This window comes from Thermobia domestica, chromosome 7, assembly GCF_964235325.1.
Source record: "Thermobia domestica chromosome 7, izTheDome1.hap1.1, whole genome shotgun sequence".
In the NCBI taxonomy this organism is placed as follows: Eukaryota; Metazoa; Arthropoda; class Insecta; order Zygentoma; family Lepismatidae; genus Thermobia; species Thermobia domestica.
In genome coordinates, this window is record NC_137460.1 from 186239736 (window position 1) to 186265030 (window position 25295).

Consider the following 25295-nt stretch of genomic DNA (forward strand, 5'->3'; position numbering starts at 1 on the left):
CCGGCCACCCTGAATGAGGTTTTCCTCATTCACACCAGGCAAATGCCGGGGTGGTACCTAATTTATAGGTCCAGGCCGCTTCTTTCCTTCCCCAATCCTTTCTTCCTTTCCTTTCCCCGGATAGTATGCCCCCTCAAACGTGACGGGCTAAATGGCCTTACATGCCGAGAGCCCAGAAATCTAAAAATCCTAAATCCTAATCGAGTTGAAGGAAAGCTGTTAATACAGGGTGTCTAAGACATTGAGTTTAGGAACTGTAGTATGCTGTATTTCTGGTATCACTTTTTTTTTATTAACATTCCAATATAAAAATCAAAACTTAACACACTTTTTTTTTCGTCCCATTGTAAGCATTTAATCTGCACTAAAGAAAGTGGCGAAAGGAAAAAAAGAACGATTTCAAAGTGAAAAATAATAGTTAAGTGTACATATATTGGTCATTTAGCCACTAGAAATGTGTTTGACATTCACACTTATTGCATAACTACAGTAGAAGTCCTGCTTTAAGTTTTTTAATGGAATAGGCTCACTATGTACGTAATGCAGTCAGGGTTTGCCCAAGTGGGCCCAGCCCGAAAAAACCCACCGGGTTTTTTCGGGTTGGACCCATCTGAAAAAACCCACCTTAAAACCCACTTGGGTTTTTGAGCTTTTTCTTAATATATTATTGATACAACCAAGGTGATCACATTGAAAGTGATTTTTATCAGATTTTGGACTTTCCATGGGTGAATTGAATGCTTTCCCCTTAAGGTATACAACATTCAACATAAGACCTTTATAAAGTTCTGAACGCACTGAATGAATAAAAAAACCTTACCTTAGCTTGAGATAATTAACTAACAAATTAATGTATGGATTATGCTGATAGCCTATTTGAAGGGAAAAAAAATGCAATTTTATATTTTAGAGAATACTTTCCGTGAATAGTGTGCTCGACGACGCCGAGGGACGTTGTTCCTCATACATTTGACGTGTTTAAAGCCATAGATGCCGGTACTACCAGTAAACATGTAGTGCATTAGTAAAACTATTAGTATTATTTATGCCTTACCTTTGATGGTAACACAAGGATTCTTCAGTAAAATTTAGTTTTCCATCAAGAACAGTTTAGTGCAGTTATTTGTAGGTACTCTTCAAATAGGCATTCTATAGAATCAACACCAACAAAAGCGTAAAAAATCGTTAAATTTAAGAAACTCGATGCTCAGAATTCCGAACTACGTACCACTTACTATTTCAAGTGCTGAATTCGAACTTTCATACTAGTGGAAGTATCGATGTACAGTAAAGGGAGCTGCATTTTCAACGGAGGAGAAAAAAAAAACACGTCCCAAAGAAGTTCTCGGGAAATTCCCCCAATTGAACGCACAAAGCATCGGAACTGAATACTTCAACAATAAAACTATTTATTTTATGCTGGAAGATATTTAATTTCATTTAAGACATTCTGAAACATCCTAACTATATATAAAACTACATGAGCTGACATAAATTATTGAGCACTTCCTGTAGGGTTACAATGATTAAATTTGGCATGATGATAGCTTTCCGGGACTAACCGACAGAAAAATTGCCAAAAGTGAATATTTTTAATTTTTAGGGGGTCTAAAGAGGGGATGAAAAATTTCCCTATGTTATTTAAATGGACCTTTTTTGGACCTATAATCTCATGTTTTAGGTACTTAGAATTGGAATAAAAATTTGAAATTCGGTATGCTTGTACGTTTTCTTAGCAGTACCTAAGTAAATCAGTAAACATTTAAAAATACAACTTTAGAGTGGTTTTATGGGGAACTGAAAAATCTTTCCCATGTTATTTATATGCGGAACACCTTTTACACCTCCAAATTATTGAGCACTTCCTGTAGGGCTACAATGGTTAAATTTGTCATCATTGTAGCTTTTCGGGACAAACCCACAGGAAAATTGCCAAAAGGGAATATTTTTAATTTTGAGGGGTCTAAAGATTGGATGAAGAATTTCCCCATGTTATTTAAATAGGCATTTTTTTTAAACCTATAATCTCATGTTTTAGGTACTTAAAATTAGAATAAAATCTTGAAATTCGGTATGCTTGTACATTTTCGTAAGCGTTACCTAAGTGAAACATCAGAAATAAAAATTTCCAACCGTAGAGTGGTTTTATGGGGAACTGAAAAATCTTTCCCATGTTATTTATATGGGACGTCTTCTACAGCCCAAAATGTTTAGGTTCTTCCGGCATGATTAGAAGGATGAAATTTGTCATGATTATAGCATTCCAGGACTAACCGACAGGAAAAAATAGCCAAAAGTGAATATTTTTAATATGTTTAGGGGTCTAAAGGATGATGAAGAAGTTCCCTTGTTATTTAAATGGGCGCTTTCTTGGGATACAAAATCTTATCTTTTAAATAGTTGAAATAGGAAAAGAAATGATGAAATAGGAAAAGAAATGAAGAAAAGAGCAAAGATAGTGTGTGGGGGGCGATGTCCCTGGGTGGGCAGATTCAGGAAATATGAAGAGCAAGTTCACGAAATTCACTGTCGATGCAAAGGGCGATAGATAAGAAATGCGAGGCCGTGGGCCGAGCAAACTCGGGGGTCTGGGGGGAAGAGCCCCCAGCTAGCCAAAAGCTAGTTTATTTTATAAAATATGAATTATATCTTTCTTAATGCTCTTAAATTAATTTTCTGGAAAGATCCCTCTTGCAACAAGTGCTCGGGAAATTCCCGTAATTGAACGCACAAGGTATCGAAAGTGAACTTCAACAATAAAAACCATTTATTTTACGCTGTTAAATTAATATATTTGGTGTTCACATTTGGCAAACGTCACTGAGGCTTCTGGGATGATTCAATCTGCATTTGTTCTTTCGGCTGCTTGTACCACACATACTCCAAAGAATCACTTTCGGTCTTTTAAGTGTAAATTTTCAGAGTACAAGCACGAGACACACTAAATTTCCTGTATAGATTTTGGCGGAATACCAACGTAAAATTTCAAAATGGTGACAATTTATTTTTTTTCAAAATAGCGGGTATTCACGCTACAAAGCGCAATTTTCGGTCTTTTAAGTCGAAATTTTTAGAGTAGAAGCACGAAATACTCTAAATTAGCTGTGTATATATTTTGGTAATGATTCAACGTAAAATTTCAAAATGGCGGCCATTTTTTCAAAACAGCAGTGAATAGAAAATTGTTGCAAGTTATGACAATGATAATCTTAAAATATAAATCACATTTTAACACTTTTACCCCAAAGACATTGAAATATTTTGATAAAACCCAATTAAACCCGAAAAAACCCAATAAAACCCGAAAAAACCCATATGGGCCCAGGTGGGTTGGGTTTTTTCAGAAAAACCCGGGTTTTTTCAAACCCTGAATGCAGTCAATCATATCTAGTCTGGTCTACTTACCTTTGGCTTGAAAAGTTATCAAATAAAAAGCATAGTTAACTTTGGTTGAAACTTAAATTTACAAAATTTAATTGTTAATTCAGTTTTTAGAATTTGAAATTCCAGTATTTCTAGTATGTAAAACAAAATCCAGAATAATTCAAGGACTTCCACTACAGTAAACACTTTCTGATATCTTGATTCGAACTTAGTACTCAGCGCGTAACATAATGACTTTTTAATTTAACTCGCGCCCAAACGTCTGGCGCCCAAATGGCTTCGCGCCCAAACGTCCAGTGTCCAAACGGCGGCGCCCAAACGTCACGTACCGATCCCCACAAACCTGGACACATCTAATTTTGGGTCGCTGACGACAAAGTTGGACAACGACAAGCCTGGACACATTCCAATGGGCCGATTTGGTACATTCAAAGCACGTAGATCTGACAAATACAACTGTTTATTCACTTGTACGGGTGTACAAGGGCAGTTAGTGTTATCAATGTACAAGGACAACTGTTCTCTCTGATTATACTGCAGTGTTCTTTTTATACCACCGTGATATTCATAAAAATCATAAGAAGTACCACAGACATAAGGGTTTAAACCTATTCAAGCCATCAGGCTTTGGGGCCGCTACGTTTCGACGACACCGTATCGGCGCCAGCTCAGTTCGGCGAAAATTTTATGTACAAGGGCACACATCTCATTTAATAATTATTTAAGTAAATTATTGAAGTAAAACGAAAATTTTGTAAATAATAATAGTCTCTTTTAATAAAAGATAAATAAATTTAAAATAATTCGAAAATCCTCTAGTAGAGGCAGTAACTGACTGGCGAGAATCAGCCAATAGCGATATAGATGCGAGCCATGCAACTCTATATTGAAGGGCAAGTATGTATGAACTGGAAACGCCTTAACTGGTAGTGTTTGTTCGAACAGACATTTCAAATTGGGTCGTTGACGACAAGCCTGGACACATCTCATTTTGGGTCGTTGACGACAAGGTTGGACGACGACAAACCTGGACACATTCCTGGGGTGTCCAAGCTTGTCGTGGCCGATCCCGACAAGCCTGGACACATCTCATTTTGGATCGCTGACGACAAGGTTGGCCAACGACAAGCCTGGACACATTCCTGAAGGTGTCCAGGCTTGTCGGGATTGACCCCGAGATGCTTTGACATATCTCATTTTGGGTCGCTGACGACAAGGTTGGACAACGACAAGCCTGGACACAAAAAGTGTTCAGGCTTGTCGTCGTCCAACCTTGGCGCGGTCCCCATTAATGGTATCTACGACTACAAATAATGAATGTCCTTTCTATCCGACTTTGATCCAACATTCGATTCGCGAGTTATGACTTTTTATATTTTTCCGACAAATTTTCGACTGACCATAGACCCGAAAGGAAACATTTCAGCACCTAGGTTAGTCTAACTTTTTGTCTCGTTTTGGTGTGATGAATCATCTATGAAAACTATATATATATATATATAACGGGCTATCATCATGGCATTTTATTTTTCTTTACCCTTTTTCATCATCCTTTAAATAATTGGAAGGAAGAAAGAAACAAGGAAAAGGGTAGGAAGGACGAGACCACAACACTCAACTCCAACAACAATGAACAAACAAACAAAACAAAACAAAAATAAAAAGAAAACTAGAAGAAAAACAAAAGCTATCTAATCTCTCCTAATCAATCATACATATTAACTGACAAAAATTTAATTACTATCTAATTCCTACCTAATTTTATTATCATATTATTTAACAAAATTTATTACTATCTAGCTACTACCTAAATTATCACGTAATATTAAGTTGATAATTGTTTAATATTTCTCCAAAACCTACAATTTCTATTTTCGTCTTACTGATTTTAAGGGTTCATTAAAATAACACGAAAAATTTTCCTGTTACGCTTTGATCTCCAGTCAGATAATTTCGATGTCTCCTTACTGCTGATTCTCTTACCTAATCTTGGTTTCTTACCTCAATGATTTTCACCTGTGTTTGTGTTCCTCTCCTGTGTCATGGTTTCCCCTGTGTGGTTAATAATCATTATACACAACACTTTCACTAAGAACTACACTTTTCTATAATGCACTTAAGTCATAGCGATAAAATTGGTTCACTGATTTTTAAAAAATTATGGCTATATTTGTTAATATAGCTGTATTATTCATTGATCTCGGTTCATCCTGCACATCAGAAACGGACCGTGAGTATCAACATGAGGCCCAGGACCCGCTCAGAGCATTTAGTGCGGGTTCTGGTCAGTTGTGTCCCGCCGCCGCGTACACACGGACCGAAAGTCGCACACTATGGTAACCAAATCGCGAAGCGGCTTCGAGATGATGCTCTATTTCCGAGTCTTCATGTCACAATTTGGGATATTATTTTATGTGATTGTTTCTATTACATAATAATGTATATTTATTCCCACAGCTCCAGATTTGACACTCATTCCATCACCATCGCATCACACACACGCCCCCAGAGCATCCCCTCCTTACCAGTCAAAAGACCGAGAATACTCTAGGCACTCACACGCCGTCATTTAACCTCCTTTCTGGGGGCGCGGAGTTTCCTTCGGTCCAGGAGGGAGGAATCTCATTCATTCTATTTTCCATATTTTATGTCCATTTAGTTTGTGTTTTTTCTGTGAAATGCTTTTCTGCATAGTTCTGAGTATTCTGCTACATCTCCCAGAATTCCATAATCCTCTTCATCTTCCAAGATAGCTTTAATATCTTTCTGTCTAATTTGGTCACGAATTCGCAATTGCTCCTCCAGGAACGGGCACCACAGAACACCACAGAACGGAGTGTCCCTTGTTCTCCACATTCACAGCTATCATGTTCTTTCTTATTAATTCTATAAAGATGGGTTGGATTGGGACCATGTCCTGTTAGGAAATGAATTAGTTATTTGGTGGGATTGAAGTAGTTTCATTTGAGTCGCGTCTCAAGTCTGGAATAAATGTGAATAATCTTCTTGATGTTTTATCTACTTGCCAGTCCTGTATCCATTTTTTTTGAATTTGTCTTTCTTTTTCATCCAGTTTTTCTGCTTTGGTTTTTAAAAATTCTTTCGTCTTATTTAAATTTCCTTTTTTATACCAATACGTTGCCGCTCTTTGAATTACTGTTAAATACATTGGTTTGAAACCCATCAAAATACCCAGTGCGCAGTTCGGTGTTATGTTGAAGGCGCCACCGAGCCGAATTAAAAGTTTTTTTTTTTGTGTGTGTGTGTGTGTGTGTGTGGGCAATTTATTTTTGCTTTTAAGGAATTATTCTCTAATAATCTATGTACCCATACACTGGAAGCATAGTTCATCGAGGCGCTTAGGATTACCTCCTGATAAGTCTTAATTAATTTTCTCGATAGCCTATAATTTGTTTGGGCCAATGAAATGAGTTTATTAGTTACTTTAGACCCTTTTGAGTAATATAATTAATATATTCTCCAAAATTCAGTTTATCGTCTATCATAATCCCTAAATGTTTAACCACTGGTATCCTCTCGATCTAACTATTGCTATTTGAATTATTGGGCCTCTTAATAATGTACTTCCAAAAAATCATGTATTTCGTTTCCCTCTCAGAGATTTTTTTAGCTTAGACTTTCCACACCAATCAAGTAATTCGTACTACCCTGTATATATATATATATATATATATATATAAAGAAGTAATTACCTGCTTACCCGTTAAACTCAGTACTGCCATACATTATAAAAGAAGTAACAGTGACATGTGTACACCAGGTGAAAGCGTTTGGTTTGAATGGAGTGATATATATATATATATTTGTCAATTAATATTGAAATTGGTAGTTGCAGTAGATTTCTAGTGGAGAGATCAAAGTGGAGACGGAAAATATTCTTGGAATGCTTAATTGATTGTAGGAAACCACTTGTAACTATCTGTTTTAGTTTATACTCTTCAACGATTACCGTTAAACCGGAAGGGGTCGATTTTTTGCTACTTCTGGTTTTAATACATAGATTAGGTTGAAGATGGAATATATTCATGAAACACTTAATTGATTCAGATAACCACTTCTCGCAATCTGTTCCCATTTTTACTCTATAACAATCAAAGTTAAACCATAAGTGGTCGATTTCTGAGATTATAGTGGAGATTGAATATGTTCTCGGGACGCTTAATACGAGAGTCATTTAACTCGAACTGGCAACACTGCTACGATTGGAGTGTCGTGTGGGCAGGAGACAAATGAAGAACGTAGTGTGTTCCGTGGATGTGTACGAGTTAGTTCAAAGTTGCTGAGGTCCCATATTACGGTGTGTGTGGCAAGTAGACGTTGTTAAAGTGATTGTTGTGTAAAATACCGCTCTAACGTATAATTTGAAGTACTCACAAACTATTTTACAAAAATTGTAGCGGAAGTACCACAGGATTCTAAAACATGATAGCGTACATATTAGTTCCTAAGTAAAGTCTTGACCCGACTATGATAGGTCCCATAGTTTTAGAGCTATGGACCTTCAAAGTTCATTTTTTCATGTTTTCGGCAGCCTATAACTCCAAAAGGAAGCATTTGTGCACCCAGGTTGGTTTATGCTTTTTGCCTTATCTTGGTGTCAGGAATCACCTCCCAAACGTCAGTGTTGTTTTGAAACACCCTGTATATTTCAGTTTTTCTCAATGTCCACGTCTCTGATCCGTAAAGCGTCACGTTCCACACCGGAGTCGTAGTAAATCATTTTCGAACGTCCAACGACACATTTCTTGTTGATAGCAGCCTCCTTTTCCTATTGGATGGTTGTTTAGCCTGTGCTATTCTTGAACTGACGTCTTTTTCACTTTTTCCGTCCAAGAATATTAGACTTCCAAGACAGGGGAACGTCTCCGATTTTTTTCGAACGCGTGAAAACTGTAAGTTGAGAAATTTCAATATTGTGAATTTTTAAAAAAGAAGCATTCGAAAATAAAACTGGTGTAATTATTCTTGAAAATTAATATCTGCACTCATTCCCATAGTTTAATGGTTTTAGCAATATATATAATATGATCGAAAATGGCCGATATTAGTGTCGAATCCATAGTTTTTGGGATCGCTGAAATGAACAGTAACACTTCCGATGCAGTTTAAATCAAAATCTCCATCCTCGTAACTTGGGGGCGGGAGAGAGGGGATATATATATATATATATATATATATGATCGAAAATGACCGATATTAATGTCGAATGCATGGTTTTTGGGGTCCTAAGATAAACATTAACACTTCCGATGCTGTTTAATTCCAAATTCAGCGCCGCAACTTTGGGGAGGGAGAAGGGGGTGGGTATATAAAAATGATCGAAATGGCCGATATTAGTGTCGAATCCATAGTTTTCGGGGTGGCTGAGATGAACAATGACACTTCCGATGACGTTTAAATCCAAATTTAGCCCCCATTAGTACTCTAAAAGGGGGAGGGTGACATGTAAAAGTAATTGAAAATGACTGATACTAGTGTCGAATTCATAGTTTGTGGGGTTCGTAACTTCATTGCTGACAGTTTTGGTGCCCTTTATACCCAAAATGAAACGTATTCTATCCGTGCGAAGAACGAATATTCTGCTAGTCTTTAATAATAACGAACGGACGTTTTACATGTTAAATTCTTTAATACATTTGTCGCCTGCTCAAATTTACTCACTTGTGCTTTGTATGTGTGTATATGCAAATAAGATCATCTTTTTTGAGTTGTTCGAAAAACATACAAATAATAATTGAGAGTGATTTTTGTCAGAAATCAGACAACTAAAAGCTAAAATTAAAAGCTGTTGCTTTAAGTATTTTTTCTGCTAGGGAAATACGTTGTATATATGCTGCAGACACGTTACAGCAAATAAGATTAGCATCATTCGAAGAAATACTTTTTTATTATATTTTCCGGGCTTTGCCATTATTTCCGAACAAAAGATTTTTTCTGTTCCAAATTTCCGGAAATTTTACACAGCACAAGGAAGATTCGTATTTCCAGAAAATATATATTTAATTTTAACTTACTAGTATTAACTAAAATGATTGTGCCCCTGTTATTTTAACACTTCCCTGCTATAAAACAGTAACTTTATAAAATTATTTAAGATAATTTAAATGCGTCTATATTAATTAATCTAACTAGGATTATATTTTAGTATCTTTTGTAGTCATAACTCCATTATATCACGGTGCTAACTTTAAAGGAATGGTGTAAATATATTTATTGCCATAAAATTTCCCTATTCTAATACAAGAAACATAACTACTCAATGATCTTAACTGTAAACTAGTAAATATAAAATAGTTTTCATTTTAAAAGCATAATGTAGCAAAATATTTGAAAATTTCAATTTTTCCCAAATTTTCCGGTTTTTTTTCCAAGCTCGGGGAAAAAACGGTAAAAAAAAACGAGGCCTTTCAACACTAACTAAAACCCAGGAATCTGCTTTTATCAGTGTACTACCTACTCATTTAGGCATTACTTCCTAATTTATTTTAGATTTTTTAAGAATTTGAGGGGGTGAGACAGTGAGTCAAAAATATCATACTTTTGCACTTTTCGCAGCTTTAGTAATAAACTGTTGCATATTTCCTAAACAGAGTTGATTGATTTAAATCAAAGTTATTAATACGTATTATGTGATGGTAATAATGCAAGTTTAAACAAAATATCTAATCTTTTTGGTTAATGAGACAAAAATTTAGACACTGTACTTCATTTAATCATTTCGTATTGTACAGGAGATCTGAGCAGAAAGATTGAATTCACTTAATATTCAATATTAACAGTTATTAGTTCAGGATCGTCCGTATGGTATTGTATGGTATCATATGAAAATTCAGTTAGGGGATTTCAATGCGAAAATAGAACGAGAGGATATTTTCAAACTGATTATAGAGAATGAAAATCTGCATAAGGAAAGTAATGACAATGATATTAAATTCGTGAACTTTGCAACATCCAAAAACTTATCATGAAAAGTACAAAATTCCCACATCGCGACATTCATGAATACTTGATCCCCACCAAATGGAAAAACATATAATTAAAATGTCATGCTCTAGTAGATAGAAGACAATCTAGCAGTTCGATAGTTTAGAGGAGCTGGCTGTGACACTGATCACTTTCTGGTAGCAGCGATAATAAGAGAGAAATCATCGTTGAATAAAGGAAATATTCAACATCTGAAGATGGAGAGATTTATTATAAAAAATAAAATAAAATAAAAAAAGAAGGCCAGACGGGAGGGAATAGCAGATTGAAGTATCAAACAGACTCTTTGTTTTCGAAGGTTCGGAATGCACCAGTGTTAAGGATACTTGGGTTGAAATTTCAGCAAAACAAAAATTGATCAACGTGGAAATACATAGGAATAAACCATGGTTCGACCAGGAATGCACTAAACTAGCGGAGAGGGGAAAACAGACAAAATTACGTTGGCTATGAAATCCGAATGAAATAACTACACAAAATTTCGTTGACATCAGGTGGGAAACGAAAACTTTCAAAATAAAGAAACACGATTTTCTGAAATCTAAAATTAATGAACTTAATGAAAATAATGAAAGAAAGAAAAGAAAATTGAATTGGGATATGTGTAAGGGCATCAATGAATTTCAGAAAGTCTATCAAACTCGCACTTGTATATTAAGAAAAGCCGACGAAACAGTTCTCATTGATACAGATAGCATCTTGAATAAATGGAAAGATTTTTTTTGACAATTTGCTTAACACGAAGCCAGAAACTAATATTTGAGGAGAAAGGGAAATGCACACAGCTGAACCGTATATTCAAGAACCTAACCGAATGGAAGTAGAAATCACTATAAAGAATTAAGGGAACACAAATCTCCGGGTGTAGACAAAATCCTGGCTGAGTCAATTTTAGCTGGAATCTGGAACAAGGGGGAAACGTCACAAGAGTAATACAATCAATCATTGTTCCAATTCACAGGGAAACGTCACAAGAGTAAAACAATCAATCATTGTTCCAATTCACAAGAAATGCAACAAAACTGATAGCAATAATTATCAAGGCATTTCTTTTCTGTCAACATCCTATAAAATACTCTCCAACATTCTGTTAGCAAGACTGACCCCATACACAGTTGAAATTTTTGGAGATTGCCAGTGCGGATTTAGGCGAAATGGATGAACTATCAAGTAGATATTGACCATTCGACAAAAACTAGAAAAGAAGTGGGAGTACAATACCCCGGTACATGAGTTCCTTATTGATTTTAGAACCTATGACACGGTTAGGAGAAAACATTGTACAACTTTCTTACAGAACTTGGAATACCGAGAAAAGCTAATTAGATTAAGATATGTTTAAATAAATACCAAAATGAAGTCCGCGTAGGAAAATACTTTTCCACGACCTTTCACATCACGAATGGCTGAAACAAGGAGATGCGTTGTCGCTATTATTATTTAACTTAGTTCGGGAGTACGCTATAAGGAAAATCAAAGATAACAGCCAGGGACTAGAGCTGAATGGTCTTTGTCACGTTATGGCGTATGCTGATGATGAAAATTTAATAGGGGGTGATAGGAGGACGATAGAAAGAAGTGCAGAGATTTCATTAAATGATTGCAGGGACATAGGCTTGGAAGTAAATGCAGAGAAAACTAAATACATGGAAATTAATTTGTTCGTAATACTGCAAATTATGGATACGTCAATATATCAAATATTTTCGACAAAGTAGATACTTCGAAATATCTAGGATCAACATTAACAGTCTAAAACCATATCCACGAAGAAATTAAATGTCAACTGAAAGCAGAGAATTCGTGTTATTATTCAGTTCAAAATCTTTTGTCTTCGCGAATTCTGTCAAGAAAATTGAAGCTTAATAAAACGATAGTCATGCCTGTTGTGCTGTATGGTTGCAAAACATAGTCGCTTACTCTGAGTGAAGAACTTAGACTAAAAGTATTTGAGAATAAAGTCCTGAGACGAATATTCGGAATTAAGAGGAACAGGAATGGTGAATAACAGAAACTTCGTAAGGAACTGCATAATTTATACTGCTTATCAAACATTGGTAGGATCATCAAGTCTAAAAGTGTGGGATGGGCAGGTCACGTAGCTAAAATGGAAGAAAGTTGGAAATTTTTCAAAATTTTAACTGGAAGTTCAATCGAAAATCGACTATTAGGAAGACCTAGATGCAGAAGGAAGGACAATATTAAGATGGATCTCGCAGAAATAATACAAAGTAGAAACTGGATCCAGTTGGCTAAGGACAGAAGTCAATAGAGAGCTTTTATAAACGCGGCATTAAACTTCTGAGTTCCATAGGTCATGGAGTTAGTTGTTTCGTTCATACCATGGTAGTACGTATCATAGCCTTTTTACCGTAACTGGAAGGTCGGTATAACGTGCTGAACCAGCCGTTTGAAATGAATTCTTGAAGATAGATAGCACGTGGTCGAGACGGGTTTTTAGTTTTTACTATAACATTCACTAAAATGGTAACAAAAAAGGGGGGGTTAAAGTATATCCCCAAAATAGGATATCTCACGAGCATCTCATGTTCGGAAGACGATACTTCGAAAATTTCGCCTCAACAGGACAAATATTTCTGTAATATTTTTATTTCCAATTTTGTATTCATAAAATGGAGAGAGAAAACAATTGAACCGCCCGCCTAAAATGAATTCTTAGACATAGTTAACCTTGGGTTGGCCTGGGTGTTTTATCATCAGACCTCTCTGGTTGAAATTCGTATTCTAAGGAAAAACTGGGTCATTTTTACGCAAACAATAACGGGAGCACCGTTTGAAATATTTTGAAGATAGATAGCACTTGAATAAAGCTGGATTTTTATCATTTCATTTCGATCAAGAACGCATCCGAAGGAAGGAGAAAGATGTTTAAATATACCTTTCAAATATTTGCCGTAAAGCCATTCTTCCGGTGCTAAGAACAGATATTTCAGCTAATTGCTAATAAGTAGACAGAAGAATGAAAAATATATTTTAAAAAACAGGGAAGGCTATTTTTGATTAGAAATACGAGAGCTGATCAACCAAGACTGAGACTGATTCACAGTTTCCTTTTTTGCCAAATGCCGGCACGTTTGATAGTTGAAAGAGTTGTGTTTCATGTATACTCTCACTAGGTGCCAGCATTATCGTATCGGTAGGTTGGGAGTAATCCGATGAAATTCTCAACATTTCACTTAGTTTATGTAACGTAATCCTTTAATCCTCACGGACAATCACAGCAGCAGTATTGATGTTTCTTTCTGTCACAGCAGAGGCTGAAACACCGGGTCCACCTTGCTTAACGCATGAAACTCGTCCTTCTTTGAATTCTTTGAACCACTGAAATGCTGTTGCTCAACGTAATGCACTTGACTTATATTGTATATATTGTTTACTGATTAAGATGCTTAAAAAGAAATAGTAAGGTTGCCTTACATTACCTTTCTTTCATCCAGTCATTGCAAATCAAATTAAAAGATGACGATGACCGTCCTTAAAACAATAATGTACAATGCTACTGAGCAATTTCGAAGTGTGTGAGAACTTTCAGAAAGCATTCTGGTGTTTTTTCAAAAAGTAAGAAAAAAGAACACTCGGAATCATACATTCATGATACGCGCGTCATACAGTCATACTGACATTCCATCTTTATGCTTAGTCACCATTGAGTTGTATCTGAGTTTCACGACAGTCAGTTTGCATCTGAGCAAAGTCAACGCGGTAACTATCATTATAGAGATCTATTCCTAAGTCTCTAGCTTAGGTCACTCGCAAAGATCTTACTAATTGAGAGTACATGAATAAATCTTTTATGATATCTAGTAACTTCATTCTTTTAATTAATCCCACATTCTGCCATAAATTAATTACGTTATGGTAGACGACAATTAAGTTATGAGCTACACATATTTTACTTCAAACATTATGACAGGTTAGCATACAACAAAACATTAAAGAAACGAAATGTGTAGAACTACCCAAAGACAGAAAGAAATTGCTGTATTATTTGTGTGATCATATATCTTTTGGTTGAAAAAAAAAAAAAAGAATCGTTCAGAAAAATAACATTACTTTTGTGTTTCTGTTCAATTTGACGTTTATCTCAAAATATGAAGTTTTATATATATATATATATATATATATATATATATATACAAGGTTTGACACACATACACACACAAAAAAGGTATTGAAGTAATAACTCAAAATATTTACATTATTGGTTCCTGTCGGTGGTGCAAGCTTCAAAGTAGTCCCACTCTGTTTCAACACACGTCTTCATCCGCTGCTGTCATTGTTTGTAACATCCCTGGAAAGCATCTTCTGTAAGGGTTTTTAGTACGTTTCCATTTCTTCTTAACCTCATTAACGGAGGTAAAATGTGTTCCCTTTACTTGAAATTTATTTTCGAAAAAAACAAACAAAAAAAAAGTCACGGCGAGTGTGCTAACACAGCAAGTTTTTTTCTAGCTAAAAATTGCTGAACAGATAGTGCCTTGTGAGCGGGTACATTGCCTTGATGCATTTTTTTTTTTTTTTTTTTAACATTTTCACGAAGTTTTCCCAACATCTGAAAGTAGTAATGTTGATTTATAGTTTATCCGTTAGGAACCCAGTCGATCATCACTATTCCACGAATGACAAAGAATAGTAGTAACATTGCCTTAAATTTAAAATCTGACATTCGAGCCTTTTGCGGCGGGGAGAACCAAGGCACTTTCACTGCATTGACCTCGCTTTGGTTTCGAGTCTTAGGTGAGAATCAAAGTTTTGTCGATAGTTACAACCAAATCCAATAAATTCTAGTCATCGTCAATCCTTTCCAAGATGTCCATACACAATTCCTTTCGATACTGTTTTTGATCATGTGACAACACTTTGGGAACCACATTTGCATAATTATTTCTCAATGCAGTTCTTCCGTTAAGATGCATCTGACTCCCCTGTCCAAGTTCACAGCCTTAATTATTGTTCTAACACTAATTTATGATCATTTCTCACAGCGAACGTGCTCGATATTTGTTTCAGTTACAGGAGAACGCGGGTCTTGTCATTTATCATAACAACAACTCTCCCTGCCCTCCAAAAGCTCGCTGTGCCATTCAAAAACTTGTGTTCTTGACTTGCACACTTCACCACAAACTTTCCTTAATATGTGAAATGTTTCAGTAGCAGATTTTCAAAGCAGTTTACGAGAAACTTGATGTTCACTCTTTGTTCTACTCACGCTCGTCATTTTCCGGCAACGCACTGGCACACGTATTTAGACAGTGACGCTTATCTCGCCATTTGCTGAGCCAGGTGAGTTCAGTTCACGGTGCTAGAAAGGGCAGCTATTGTGTTTTTTTTTTTTCCTGCGAAACCAATATGTATCAGATAATTATTTTTCGTAATACAGCCACAATCCTGTGTGGGGGAGGCGGTATGTGTGTCACATCTTGTATTATATATATATATATATATATATATATGTGTGTGTGTGTGTGTGTGTGTGTGTGTGTGTGTGTGTGTGTGTGTGTGTGTGTGTGTGTATGTGTATGAGGGTGAGGGTGAGTCGAAAACGGTGAATTTTCGAATATCGAATTCTAATAGCGCGGAAAAGTTGTGTATTTGCATGTAATAAAAGAAAAAACATTGAATAAATTCCTTATTTTGTCTTCAGTTCTTCAGTTCACGCAAAGGGCGTAAAGTAAAAAAAAAAAAAAAAAAAAAAAAAAAAAAAAAAAATTACCAGAAACACCAATTATTGCTTTAATCAACAACTGCTATTGTATATTCATTTCTGAAAATCTCTATTATATTTCTGACTTGTTCATTACCTGCTGCATACTAACATGCTTAGTAATGTATGGAACACGATTTTTTTTTCAGATAATATGCTAGAAGTTTCTTTCTTCTTAATCAGAATTTTAAAATATTTGGGAATCGATTTCGTAACTTGAATATATATCTTTAGTTTTATTGTCCAGAAAATTAACATATGTTTGTCGCGAAACTATGATAGTGTATTATTTTTATCAAGTTTTATTGATTGAAGCTAAGTCGTATTAGGTCTGTCAGTTATTTAATTATTACCAAATATATGTGTATTTTTTACTTACAATGAGCATGCAATAGATTCCTATTTTTGTAGCTGTGTAATGATGTTAATAAAATAAATTTTCTTTATTTACAGATCTTAGATTTGAAAGTTTGTATAAACGGATATAGAAGAGGAAATCTTGGATGTATGTTGTTGGAAATCAAGTATGTATAATACATCAGCATTTTTGAATATCAAGTGTGAGCCCCAGGAGTTCAATAATTTTTCGAATGTTGCGGGAGCTAATTTTTCCACTTCCTTAATTGGAAGGTACAATTTCCCCACTTGTCATAATCCATTAAGATACTTCGATGCCAGTTCTAAAACTAATCGTGTTAATTCAGGTCAGCTTTTTTCGAATGACCTATCAAACCGTAGTGTGGAGTGTTGTAGTGATGATAGTTATGAATATTGTTGGATATTGGATCCTGAGTCAGTTCAAAATGAATCAAATCCGTTAGTGAAAATTCCAAAAGATCAAGAAGCTTGTAAACGAAATGATTACTGTGGGAAAAGTGTTACTGCATCATCTTCTAAAGCTTGTGTGAACAATGAAATACAGTGTTTAGGTAGGTATTATGGGGGTGCTGCAAACCCCAACCCATCTTCTTTGAATTTGGGTTCTAGTGCATCAGTACAAACGAATGTTCCACCAATGACCAATAGTTTTGAACCGATTGTTATCAAAAGTGAACCTGCAGAAGATTTAAGCTGTTATTATGACAATAGTACTTTACGTTATACAAACCCATTTTCTGCGGATACCAGCGTATCTAGTTGTGTTAACAATACTTACATCAAGAACGAAGACCCACCGTTATATTTGCCAGAACATAATTGTGCAGTTATACGTCCAGATAATGCGAGTAACATGACAAACTTTCCACAAGAAACAGTTGAATCGCCTCGTAAAATAGATGAATATTTTGAGCATTTCTTGCTGGTGTCTAGTTTATACGGAGCGAAAGAAATTGATGCTAAGAAGGGAAAGGAGAAAAAGAATTGTCGCACATCATCTACACGCACGGAGACAGAGAAGAGCGAGCCATCAACATCAGTTGCTTCAAACAGGTTCGTTAACTTTATTTTCTAACTATTAGCTGTAGTATTCTGTATTTCCTAAATCTAGTACTCAGTGGCATCGTCAGACTTTCTACAGGAGATTTAAGCCATCCTAACAGACTTCTCAAATCCTTTCCCCAAGTTATCAGCAAGTGTGTATTTATTAGAGTGAATGATTTTATTTTGAGTTATTATTATGTTAATCTATTCTCCTAGTTGGGAGAGAGGGCGAAGAAAATGATAAGTTAATTTATAACGTTCATGTTTGAAATCTTCTTATCTTTTATTAGAACTTTGCAATAAACACCTCTGCAGAATCTCATGACTTTGTCTGAAGACTAAATTTCATGTTGTCTCTCTTTCTCGAATAGTTTCTGCTCCTTTTTGCTTTTTCCCTCCTCTTGCAGCACTATTGAACATACCAATACGAAGCTTCCTAAACCAAAATAACAAACAAAGATTTTCAATAACCCTATGCCGCAACCTTGACAACACAAATATCCTAAATCAGATCTCAACCTCTCTTCGTACTCTCTCACCCTAATCGAAGAAAACATTTTCCATGACTTGCCCTTCTCGCTATCATGGGCGATCAGTGAACCTATTTTCTATACCGACTTTCTTCCCCTCTGTTCGCAAACTACGCTTTCAATAACACCGATCAATTTCTAAAAGAAGTTATTCGATCTGACCTGACCGATTGATCAACGCCCAGGCCAAAGTACTTAAGCTAGAAACTTGAAATTTTGACAGGGCATAGGATTTGAGATACAAGGTCTCACCAAGAAAGGATTTTTGGAACGACGTTAGGCGGGGAAAGAGGAGTGACAATTATTATCTGAAAATGTCCATATCTCGGAATCTGTGAATGTTAGAGACATGAAATTTGATGCACTTCTCATTTAAAATAATTAGACAAGTTTTTCAGCTTTTTTTGATGTTGCCCTAGAAGGGAAGAAAAAGAGTGGAGTTATATTCGTTATAATTGGGTAGCTGTATCTCGAAATTCGTTAAGGTTAGAGACATGAAATTTGATATTTAGATTTTTCATTTAAAATAATTAAAGACATATATTTAAGCGGATTTTGATATTTTCCCTACAAGGGGAGGAAATAAGTGGGCAGAAAAACAAGACTGAGGTTTGCAGTTATTAAAATAAGATGGCCATATCTTGAAATCGTTAAGGTTAGAGACATGCAATTTGGTATTTAGACGTATCATTTAAAATTATTAAAGACATGTTTCTCTTAGAAGGGAAGGCAAAAAGAGGGTTACAGTTGTTTGAATAATGTGTTCATATCTCGAAATCCCTTGATACCATCCCCCATACTGCTATAATTGAAACTCTGAGGGCAAGAAGAACGACTGGGAGAGTGGTGGAATTAATTATGCATCTTTACTCTTATAATCAAACAGTTATTGAAAATCATGAAATCGAATTTAAACTTAAGGGAGAGAACAAGCAAGGGGATCCTTTGAGCCCCTTACTTCTTAACATAGTAATTAATGAATTACGGAGGAGACCGGAGGATACACCAGGGAAATTCGAGATGGACAACTATCAGATCGAAGTTCAGGCATATGCTGACGATTTGCTGCTAGTTTATAAAACTTTTGAAGACTTTCAAAGAGCATTGAATGTTATGGACGAATTTATGAGTAAACTGGAAATGAAAATTTCAGCAGGAAAATATGTCAGTTTTCAAGTAGTATCATTCCGAAGATCATGGTATGTAGCCAACCCAAGTGTTAAGATAGGAATTGAAATAATGAAATCTCTAAATGCGAATGAAGGTTTTAAAATATTGGGGTTGTATATCACTATAAAGAACGGAAAATTTGCTCTTTTGTCCAAAGAGTATTTAGAACTCTTTTTAACTTGACTAGGTTGACTAAGATTAAAACCGAGGCAGAAAATTAAATTGTTAACAACTTATCTTGTGCCAAAAAATTCTATTATATTTGAACAGTATTTGAAATACGGAAAAAGAAAGTGGAAAACGGTGTTTTGTTAAAAAAATATATTACACCTGCCTAGTTCCATTACTAATTGTATAATTTATATCAGGAAAAGGGCGGCAGTTTGGCTATTCCACGTATCAGATTTATAATTCGAAGGAGAATTGTTAAAAGCTATCTCAGACTGATCGAAAACAGAGACGCGGTAATAAGAAATGTAGCCATTCGAAGTGGAATTGAGGTGAAACTTCGAAAATGTAGTTCTGAAATTAGAATAGATCGTCACATTGGAGAAATTAAGGAGAAGAATTGAGAAGGACGATGTAGTCAAAGAACGATCTAACCTAGAAAGTCAGGAAAAAGGAGTTAATTATTTCAAAAGTTCTGCTATGTCAAATAAATTTTTATTTGAAGATGGATTGATGAATGACAATAGGTTCATCGATGCACTCAAAATAAGATAAAACATTCGGCATAAAGGCTACATTATATAGGACTAATTAGTATCTGATTTAATATGTAGAAAGTGTCGGTATTAACAGAAACATTGGGCCATGTACTGGGTGAGTGCTTTGTCTATAAACCAAAGCGAATACACCGTCATGATGAAACTAAATCTGATTGAAACGGAGTATACCAGGAGGAATTATAAAATTATAAAGGAAAATATGATAAGAATTGGGGCAGAAAGATTTAAACCCGACTTCATAAATGAAGCAGAACAAAGAAGGTTTGTAGCGATGTCGCGAAGACAAAGAATATAAAAGATGAGAAAGGATTTTCTATGATGAGAAAATATTCAAGGTGCTTCCAGTAGCCATAGGGAGCAGGGGCAATTCCAAAATACACCGAAAGAACGCTACAAGAAATTGCCATAGTGGATGGATTGGTGTTGAAGATGATATCCCTCATAGCTTTGAGATCGTCAATCGAAATAGCAAATGCACATCTAGATTACTAATGAATCCATTGGCATAAATTACGTGTTATACCTATTTATTATTATTATTATTTTTTTTTCTTAGTTTTTTCTCTCTTATGTGTGTCTTTTGTAACAACTCTCAGAGAAGAGAAGAGTAATATTCTAATTAACATGTGCAGAAGCAACTCTGAAATGAATAAATTTTTAATTAGAGGCATGAAAATTAATATTTAGGCTTTCAATTTAAAACAATTAAAGACGTATTTCATTTTTATTTATTTATTTATTTATTTTTTTTTTTTATGTTTCCTTTAGAAGAGAAGGAAAAGAGTGGGGACCTCAATTATAATAAAATGGCCACATCTTGAAATCCCTGAAGACTAGAGGTGCGAGGCCGTAGGACGATCAAATGAGGGAGTCTGATGGCGAAATCTCAGGCTGTTCAGATTAAGCTCTTCAGATATCATGCACACTGTAACGCGACTGTCTTGTTGCAGAAACTGCGTCACACGATCCATATTTTCGGCTCTATAAAGTTAACCGCCGGCTTACTCATCTACAACCGATTCTCTACCCTCCCGAAATCTTTTGTGCCACACGAAGACACGGGTTCTGGATAATACACTGTCACCAAATGCCTGCTGTATCGAGTTCAGTGTTTCAGTAGGAAATTTTCCAAGCCAAAGACAAAACTCTCTGTTCAGTGTCAACTTCGATCTTGTTCTCCAATGTAATGCGCCAACATGCGAAATATTGAATTGCTATGCACAGTCCCACTGCCTGGCGAGTTTCTGCGGAAACACTTCCAATGCCGTAGTTATTTAGAACAGATAAGTCGATAATACAATCAAACCATTTTTGCGTGTTTCAAGCACTTTTTTTTTCTTAAGGGTAATAATCTTTACATATACCAAACGCTGTAATTCGACAAATTAATTCAGATCGTTGATTGTTGAGAGAAACTTGGAAATGTAGGACGACTACAAAAGATTGAAGTGGAATCTGAACCAATGTAATGCGTTTGATGAGCCACCGGGAGTCGAACTCAGGACCTCGTGCACCAGCGGAAGCTTCCTCATGACTATACTCCATTCTATTTCCGGTGGAAACTCATGTTGGTCGGATTCCATGTTTTATATACTCTCGTTACTGAAAGAGAGGCTCAACTCCAATCCAATCATGGGACCGCGGTGGCTCTGTGGTAGAGCGTTCACCTCTGGTGTATGGAGTGCTTGGTTCGATCCCAGCTCGGGCAAGTGAGCTTTGTGGTTTACGAACACGTGTGCATGGGTTTACTCGGGTTCTCCCGTTTCTTCCCACTTTCTTCATTCCACAATTTCATTCATTTCTCATCATCAGCGTCTCCTTTTTAGCCTAGCCGGCATAAGCATGAGACATAAAACTTAAAGATATCATTTTTGTTCCAATCCAATCAAAATTGTGCACCAATACCCGACACGCGGTCTAGCTGCAAGTCTATAAAGAAGAGATTATCCATTTGGGGAACCCATTATCTGTTCTACCACATCGTCCAAAACTACCCAAGATCTTATCAGCATTCTCCAGCTGGGCGTGCTCCCTCAGCTTTAGCAAATAATTAACTCATGCAAAAGAGTTTAAATAAAAATAAATAATGATACACTACTGTGACCCTCCTTACAATGGGTAGAACTACTGTGACCCCTACGGAAACTAAATCTTGTTTATCCCTTACTCAGCACTTCAGGTGAAGCCATTAAAGGCCTTCCCGCCATAAGTCTTTTACCAAAGGCCTCTTAAAACTTCAAATCCTCATTACAAGAACCATCGTTTGGAAAATTGCGGGTCCACTGAAGAAAGTCAGAAACCTAGATGTGAAATCTGTCATATATTTATTAGCGTTTGACCTTCAAGTACCCCATCACGAAAAATCATACATTTTCAACTATTTCTGTAGTTGCAAGTCTACCAATCTCATTTATAATTTCAATTTAACCACTATATGTATTACCTAGACTGTAAATCTTTCGACTCGCATCAATAATCACCGATACTCCTGCAGCACCCAGATTCCTCATATACCTACCCCAGAACATAGCTCTTTACAGCAATACATCCGACCATACCTTCCGTATGAACATCCACAATATTTATCCAGACTCATCTATGTTCTTAGAAAGAGGTAAAAAGACGCTGACGTTACAATTCGATCAGCAAAACACTAGCCTACCTTAATCGTGTGTAATGCCGTACTTTACTTGACGTATCGAATTTTTCATATGTTTTATCTTTGTCAGTTTTATTTTTATTATTATTATTATTATTATTATTATTATTATTATTATTATTATTATTATTATTATTATTATTATTAGCTGGTATGTCCCATATTCGCACGAGAAGAATAGGTTTATGGAATATGTTTGAAAGGTATATTTATTCTCTCCGCCCTCTTTAAGATGCCGTTTAAATCGAAATTAAATTTTAAAAATCAGGCTCCACCTAAGTGATAAATGTATTCAGAAATTCATTTCAAATTTTGCAGCCATTATTTTCTGGGAGGAACTTGCTCTCCCCCTTCTTTCTTTCCTCTTTGGATTTGCATTTCAATCAAAGTATAATGGTACAATCACAAATGCTAACAATTTGAAAAATTCATTTTAAACGTTTCATCCATTTCCTTATATCTACCATTTTATGTATACAAAATGTAAATATATTATAGAAATTTCTCCCTGGGGAACGGAATTTTCGCAGACTCTAGGACACATGTACAATAGAGAACATAGCACAATTTAATGAACATGACAAAACTACAATTAAGATATCCAGTTACATGGAATGAAGTATTTAGTTAAGGCAAAGTCATTTTTGTACGTATCTAAGTTCCATTTAAATTAAGAATGTACGTCACCTTTTATTAAATATCATCCATTGTTACAATATAAATAACTTTCATAACTATATTTGCATTCATCATAAAATTTCGTGTAAAATAAGTTGGTAAAATAAATAAATAAACAAGGTTGAATTGGAGTTCTGGCCTCTTTTTTTCACCAAAACAGTATGAGACACAGGGTTGTGACACACCGGGCAAAGTCAGGAAATTCTATGGGAAGACGGAATTTCGAAGTAATTATAACCAATTCTTGACTCTAAATTATTTTTATTTTAAAGAACAGTTATTCCTTAATATAATGTTTGTTTGCCACGAAAGACTAAACATACATAAACAACATTAAAAACAGTTCATGATCCTGCCTGCTTACATTGACACACATTTATTGAGGGAAACTACTTTGCAGTAAACACGTATATGTCGAACAGACAGCTAACGTTACATTTTGTGTTGTGATGCTTTATTTTAACGACATCTAGTGGTATTACGACGAGCAGTTGCGTGTGTGCTATTCAGTCGTGTTGTATATAGGTAAAGTTCGGTGCGAATGTGTTGCATATACGGTCGTGCTGTTTTCACTCGCGTGACTTAGTAAATTAGTATAAGGAAGTGCAAGTACTATAAAATGCGGAAGGAAAACTGTAAATTTCTCCTTTAGCGTAGCCGGCATAACCGTCGGACGTAAAACTTAAGAAAGCTGTAAAGTAAGTGTCGAATCACATGCTCAAGTAATTATTTTCCGGTTTTCGGAGAACAACGAAACTCTACTCTAGTGAGAAACCGAACCGGGTTTTGGAGAAAATCGAAAGTTCAGTTTTTCGGATTTCGGTTTTTTAGAAGCAGGTTTTGCCCATCCCAAGTGTAAATATTAAATGGAAACAAACTAATCGTCTAGAAATAGCAGTTTCACTTAAGGACAAGTTCATTAGAACTACATACAAACGGAATAGATGTTTAATCGCACGGGAAGTAGCAACATAATTCTGAAAGAGTCGTTCCCAGTAGGTATCAAATGGAAAAGTGGTTCGAAGCCTGCAGATTCATGGCCTTAGAGGTGCGGTTGGAGCAAAGAAAACATTCCTTCTAGCAGGAAATATTGCAGAGGTACTGTTGTGCCATAACATAAATACTGGACCAATAAACCATAGAAGAGGATAGTCTGCACCGACTAATCTAAATTTCAACTTTTTGATTCCCAACACGAGATGTTTGTGCGTCGACCTTACGAAAACGCTTTCATTCCTATGTATAATACCAATAGTAAAACACAGAATAAATAGTGTCACTATGTGGGTATGTTTTATAGTCAATCAAGTTGGTGATTTAGTTGAAATCAAGAAAATAATTGAGAAAAACGTGTATCGTAACATTTAAGAAAGGTTGTCGCAATTCCATTAGGAACGCGAATTTTGAGCAATAACTGTACTACTACAATGGGATAACCATTCCAAACACTCTTCCAAGTTCTGGAGTAATTATCTGCAAAACAAAGAAGAGGCTCGCATCATCATAAAAATGGATTAGTCGTCACAATTTCAGGATTTGTCACCCATCGACCTCCTGTGGGATGAATTTCATATTACAGTCCATGAACGAATACTGAAGATCTTTGAAAGACTCTTCGAAGCTGTTAGAATCTCATAGCTTCGCAAAAGTTGGGTAAATTAAGCAAATGCTTGGGATTTGTAAAGCTCTTCTCAAAGCTAAGGATCAGCACTTTGATGAATGCAGACTTCCCCAATAAATGTATCTCAATGGAGACAGGGTAGTTTATTTTCGTTTTCTTATATAAACAATCATGTTTATTTTGTAAAACCTTCCTCGATAAATTTGTCTCAATGGAGACAGGATAGTATATTTTCGTTGATGTTTATTTTGCAAAACAAGTCCAATAAACAGGGATTTGTATGGATACTGTGTATTTTGTTAGTGTGCTCAGACTTTTGACAATGACTATTGTGTATATATATATATATATATAGGCATATGGATATCGCATT

General features: G+C 35.6%; 1 protein-coding gene across 1 annotated transcript in view; it reads left to right on the forward strand.

The window, feature by feature from the left end:
• The window catches only part of LOC145689442 (uncharacterized), a 113429-nt gene that overhangs the window by 18629 nt on the left and 69505 nt on the right, over positions 1-25295 (forward strand). The window contains exon 2 of the mRNA XM_081763597.1: positions 16568-17545. Within this exon, the coding sequence (XP_081619723.1) occupies positions 16641-17545 (905 nt within the window). The 5' untranslated portion in view covers positions 16568-16640. The remainder of the gene's footprint in view (positions 1-16567; positions 17546-25295) is intronic.